The sequence below is a fragment of the Octopus sinensis genome, linkage group LG7 (genome assembly GCF_006345805.1).
Source record: "Octopus sinensis linkage group LG7, ASM634580v1, whole genome shotgun sequence".
In the NCBI taxonomy this organism is placed as follows: Eukaryota; Metazoa; Mollusca; class Cephalopoda; order Octopoda; family Octopodidae; genus Octopus; species Octopus sinensis.
Window position 1 is genome coordinate 16526 of NC_043003.1, and position 6210 is coordinate 22735.

Here is a 6210-nt window from a genome sequence, read left to right on the forward strand (position 1 = left end):
GTCTTTTGGCAGTGAAGACAAATATAAGTAGTCTCCCTTACTCTAATGGATTGTCAGCGCAAGGTGGCAATCCTGCAGCAGAAACCGTGAGATTATTCTGCCTACTCACGTGGTTTTTCTGCTTTGTAATCTAGCAGAATTAGTAATTTATCTTTTCATTTTCTTTCTTTTTTTCTTTAACGGTATCGAACCGGTGGCAGAATGTTCGAACTCCATTTGGTGGATCTTGTGCTTCGCACTGGTGTCTGAGGTGTGTTGTTGGGCTGCTGATGGGTGGTTTGTGCCCGTTGGGGTGATGATTCTGTGGGTGTTGTCATTGATGCAGCAGGTGTTGTACACGTTGTCTGCTGATGGGTGGTTGGTGCCCGTTGGGGTGATGATTCTGTGGGTGTTGTCACTGATGCAGCAGGTGTTGTACACGTTGTCTGCTGATGGGTGGTTTGTGCCCGTTGGGGTGATGATTCTGTGGGTGTTGTCACTGATGCAGCAGGTGTTGTACACGTTGTCTGCTGATGGGTGGTTGGTGCCCGTTGGGGTGATGATTCTGTGGGTGTTGTCACTGATGCAGCAGGTGTTGTACACGTTGTCTGCTGATGGGTGGTTGGTGCCCGTTGGGGTGATGATTCTGTGGGTGTTGTCACTGATGCAGCAGGTGTTGTACACGTTGTCTGCTGATGGCTGGTTGGTGCCCGTTGGGGTGATGATTCTGTGGGTGTTGTCACTGATGCAGCAGGTGTTGTACACGTTGTCTGCTGATGGGTGTTGGTGCCCGTTGGGGTGATGATTCTGTGGGTGTTGTCACTGATGCAGCAGGTGTTGTACACGTTGTCTGCTGATGGGTGGTTGGTGCCCGTTGGGGTGATGATTCTGTGGGTGTTGTCATTGATGCAGCAGGTGTTGTACACGTTGTCTGCTGATGGGTGGTTGGTGCCCGTTGGGGTGATGATTCTGTGGGTGTTGTCACTGATGCAGCAGGTGTTGTACACGTTGTCTGCTGATGGGTGGTTGGTGCCCGTTGGGGTGATGATTCTGTGGGTGTTGTCACTGATGCAGCAGGTGTTGTACACGTTGTCTGCTGATGGGTGGTTGGTGCCCGTTGGGGTGATGATTCTGTGGGTGTTGTCACTGATGCAGCAGGTGTTGTACACGTTGTCTGCTGATGGGTGGTTGGTGCCCGTTGGGGTGATGATTCTGTGGGTGTTGTCACTGATGCAGCAGGTGTTGTACACGTTGTCTGCTGATGGGTGGTTGGTGCCCGTTGGGGTGATGATTCTGTGGGTGTTGTCACTGATGCAGCAGGTGTTGTACACGTTGTCTGCTGATGGGTGGTTGGTGCCCGTTGGGGTGATGATTCTGTGGGTGTTGTCACTGATGCAGCAGGTGTTGTACACGTTGTCTGCTGATGGGTGGTTGGTGCCCGTTGGGGTGATGATTCTGTGGGTGTTGTCACTGATGCAGCAGGTGTTGTACACGTTGTCCTTGACACCTTTGGTGTTGGGTGGATGTGGGCTCTGTTGCGTCTCGGCTGCCTACCAGATTCCGTTTCTATTATATACGATCTTGGATTTTCAGCTCTACTGACAACCTGTGCTGGGATCCATGTTTTAGTTACGGGATCTTGAGTATGCACATGTTGTCCTCCAAGTATCTCAGGTAAATATTGTGCATGTTTGTTGTAATATTTCTGTGATTGTTCTTGAGTGGCAGCTAGCTTTGCCCTTGTCTCTTCCTGGTCAATAGGAGGTTGGATCTTACTTGGCAGGGTAGTTTTGTACTTCCTGCCATTCAGCAATTCTGCAGGGGATTTCATATCAGCTCTCAGTGGTGTCGCTCGTAGGGACAGAAGTGCCAGGCGTGGGTCTTCCTTAGTCTCTCGGCATTTGACTAGTGTTCTCTTCACTGTCTGCACCTGTCTTTCTATAAATCCATGACCTTTGGGGTAGTGTGGAGATGAGGTTGTAATATTGAACCCATACTCATCGGCTAGCTTTTTGAATTCTTGCGATGTGAACTGGGTTCCGTTGTCACATATGATCTGCTCTGGTATTCCTTGCTCTGCTAGAAGTCCTCGAGCCACTGTAGTGATTGTTTTGGCTCTCAGGTCCTTCACTTTTCTCACAAATGGAATTTGGAGTAGTAGCAGGCCATTATCAAATACCATTCTTGGATCTCTGTGAACAGATCTGCTCCAATAGTTTGCCATGGCCTTCTTGGGATGTCACTAGATATCATTTCTTCCTTTTGTTGTGAGTTTCTGTACTTCTGACAGATGTGGCATGTAGAAACTGTCTTCTCTATGTCTTTGTACATGCTTACCCAATATACTGCTGACTTGACTCGGAGCTTGCATTTCTCCATTCCGAGATGCCCTTGGTGGATCTTGTCAAGAATCTCTTTTTGCATTGACTTGGGTATAATTATTCGGGATCCAGCCATCAGGATTCCATTCTCCACTGATATATCATCATGGATGGCCAAATATTCACGAATGAGGGGCTGCACCTGACGTCTCTTTTCTGGCCACCCCTGAATCACCATCTGAGTAAGGAGCTGGAGTTCTTCATCTTTGCTGGTCTCCTCTTTGACTTCTGCTAGCTTTGTAGTTGTTACATTTACAATGTGGTGGACCTTTATGCTTAGTCCTTCCATCTCCTGTTTATCATGTGAGGATAGTCTGGAAAGAGCATCCGCCAATATCATGTCTTTTCCTGACTTGAACCTGATATCGTAGTCGTATGTTTGAAGCCTTAACAGTAATCTTTGCAGTCTGGCTGGTGCTTTCGTGAGGTTTTTTCTATGTATTTGTTCTAGCGGGCGATGGTCTGTTTTAATATTGAAGTGTCTGCCATACAGGTATGTATGGAACTTTTCCCATCCATATACTACTGCCAAGAGTTCCCTTTCAATATTTGCGTACCTTGTCTCTGTGGGTGAGAGAGCTTTCGAGGCATATGCAATGGGTTTACCTTCCTGTATCAGTGCTGCGCCAACTCCTCTCATAGAAGAATCGACTTGCAGTGTTACTGGTTTGCGTCTGTCATAGTACTGCAGAGTTGTCTCCTTACTGATGAGCTTTTTGATTGCTTCGAAATCCTGTGTGTGTGAAGCACACCAATCAAACTCTACGTCATCTTTGTTTAGTTCTCGGAGATTTGCAGTGTGATCAGCCAGTTTAGGTATGAAGGCTCCCATGTAGTGGATGAGTCCCAGGAAGCTCCTGAGTTCCTTGTCTTTGGGTTCTTTAATGTCTCTGATGGCTTCCACTTTAGCGGAGTCTGGTTTCACTCCCTCTGCCGAGTATATAATTCCAAAGAATTTGCACTCCTTTGCTTTTACCACACACTTGTTTGCATTGAGTTTGATGCCTGCTTGTCGGGTTTTCTCCATAGCTTCATGTAAATTGAAGTCATGTGTGGTCTCATCCTTGCCATGCACTTGGATGTCATCTGCTATTCCGATTGCTCCCTTGCAGCCTTGGTAGGTCTCATCTATTTGAAACTGGAAAAGATCTTGGCTCACCTTCAATCCAAATGGGAGTCGGTTGAATCGATATCTGCCAAATGGTGTGTTGAAGGTAGTGAGCATGGATGACTCTTTGTCTATCTTTACATTCCAGTACCCATTACTGGCATCCAGTTTGCTGAATAATTTAGATCCAGCCAATGATGGTGTGATTTCTTCAAGGGTTGGAATTGGATGGTGCTCTCTTTTTAATGCCTTGTTCAGGTCCCTTGGATCGAGGCATATCCGTAGGGTACCATTGGGTTTTTCCTTGATTACGATTGAATTTACCCAGTCTGTTGGTCGTGTCACTTTGGTGATTATTTCTTTTTTTTCCATTTTGTCCAACTCTGCCTTCAGCTTCTCTTTTAGTTCTAGAGGGACGCGGCGAGGTGGGTGAACAATTGGTTTGATATTTGGGTCGACTGTTATATGGTATCGACATTTCACAAAGCATCCGACTATATCGTCAAAGCATTCAGGGTACATGCTTATCAGTTCCTCTTTGTTTGTGATTGGTGGTCGGTCTTTGATAGGCATCCATTAAAGGATGTAGCTTACCTTTTCATCGGCGGTTGTACCTTTCAGGAAACTTTTGAAAGCTAGTTGAGTTTTCTGTTTGAATTTCTTAAATGCTTCCACGATATCATCGGCGTCCCAGTTCATGAGTGAATGTAAATTCATCTGTACGGCGACGGGGGCCGCCATTTTGGATCCTCATGTGTGTGTGTTCGAAGACGAAGCGATGCTTTGTTAATATTTCTGGTTTGTTGTGTTCCTGTTTTGTTGTAAAGGCACAGTTTCCGATTAATTATTTACCGCTGCCACCTTGTTATGCATTGTTCGTTCTCGATGGGCTGATAGACAACTCAATGAAGGCATTGTTATTGTTTTACGTGTTTATTTACATTTTCTTGTTACACGAACTGTCAACATTCAGTTTAGTAATACATATATACTTTAGACACAGTTCGTAATGCTTACCAGCAAAATAGTGCCAAAAGTGGGGATGTATTCTACACATGTATACCCATGTATACACATAGATATGAATGTGTAACAATCGCAGAGCAACGTGAAATGAAGTGTTTTATTCAAAAATACAACGCAACGCCCGCTCTGGGAATGGAACCCACGATCTCACAATCGTGAGTGCAACACCCAAACCACTGAGTTATGTACTTTCACGATATATAGTATATCCGAGTCTAAAATGATATAATAAAATATAATATAAGTGTTCTTGAACCACGGTCGGAAGACATCTAATCCCAAAATATATCCTTTTTAAATTATCTTTCACTTTCTTATCTGAAGCTTTGCATCTATCTACGCATGCCTAATCTACATAACATTTTTTGTTTCCTTCTACAGACACTTAGCATTGTTATTCTTCCACTTGAGTCCGATACGAGGAAGGTCATTATAAATCTGTAGGGACTTCGCTTGGCCCTGCCTGAAACGTGTTGTCTTCAATTTGTTTGCGTGCCTAACCTCACCTTGCAAATAAAAGTGGCCGAAATGCGAATCTCTTGAAGGACCTCTGGAATAACATAACTGGACGGAGTGCGTAGGTCGGAGATAAGGGAGTCTCTCCATGTCAGGCCACTGCTTCTCTCTACTGAGAGGTCACTGCTCCGGTACTACTGACATTTAATCAGAATGGAGGAAAGAATCACAAGACAGATTCTTCAAGCCAAGTTAAGCGGCAGGAGACCTCGGTGTACATTATGAACGAGATGGTGGGATAATATCCTTAGTCTCAGTCGGTCACGCTTGACCGATGCTATTGTAGAAGAAAGACACTTGCAGCGCTGTGAGACTAAACTCGGAACCATGTTTTATGTTTTGCAAACAACTTATATATGCAAGTGCTAACAGTCGAGTGCTCTGAATACCGGAAGCCAGCAAGTGTATGGGGTCATCAGGAAAAAATGCACGCCGTTTCGGGTCCTACCTCACGGCGGCATCAATGCGCACCGCACCCCCCTCACTGATATGAGGCCCCGCTTGCTAGATCAACTGGTTATAAAATATAGCTCAATATTCTTCTAGCCATCGCTCATCGTCTCTTTTTAACCAAATCCAGTGGCTAACCTTTTCCACTCTAGTTTGGATATTGGAACTATGTTATATATGTACTACATATGTGGAAAATCGGTGTGTGTTTGTTTGTGGCGTTGTTAGCTAACTCCTCCTACATCGTTTTATTGATTTTGATGAGACTTGACATGTGAGTAGAACTCATGTCTGGAAACCTCGTGACATACTTATATTGTTGATAATACGGCCCTGGAAGGGACCTTTATATCTACCACATATAACTAATTTTTTAAACACCCAAGGGAAATAACCCATAGTACCTGTACAATATTTTTTAAACACTCAAGGGAAATAACCCATTTCATTGTTTATGTTAGATTACTTTGAATATTGATTTTTTGTATGTCCTTTTACTTTTGCTTGTTTCAGTCAATTGATTGCGGCCATGCTGGAGCACCGCCTTTAGTCTAACAAATCGACCCTAGGGCTTATTTTTTGTAAGCCTAGTACTTATTCTATCGGTGTCTTTTGCCGAACCGATAAGTTACGGGGACGTGAACACACCAACATCGGTTGTCAAGTGATGGTGGGGGACAAACACAGACACACATACACGCACATATATGTATATATACGACGGGCTTCTTTCAGTTTCCGTGTACCAAA

At 44.6% G+C, this 6210-nt stretch overlaps 1 protein-coding gene across 1 annotated transcript; it reads right to left on the minus strand.

The window, feature by feature from the left end:
- Positions 1-718: 718 nt before the first annotated feature.
- On the minus strand, positions 719-4041 carry LOC115213785 (uncharacterized protein K02A2.6-like). Its single transcript, XM_029782631.1, has 2 exons — positions 2268-4041; positions 719-2109 (listed from the first exon to the last, which is right to left on the minus strand). The coding sequence occupies exons 1-2, from the start codon at positions 4039-4041 to the stop codon at positions 719-721; spliced, it is 3165 nt and encodes a 1054-aa protein (XP_029638491.1).
- Between the last annotated feature and the right edge of the window lie 2169 nt (positions 4042-6210).

What these genes read in the sequence shown, in the direction of transcription:
- LOC115213785 (XM_029782631.1), bottom strand. Translation starts at nt 4,041, where the DNA reads ATGCCTATCAAAGACCGACCACCAATCACAAACAAAGAGGAACTGATA. An exon ending in AGTTTCTACATGCCACATCT is followed by an intron (nt 2,110 to 2,267) that starts GTCAGAAGTACA and finishes TTGTGAGAAAAG; the next exon opens with TGAAGGACCTGAGAGCCAAA.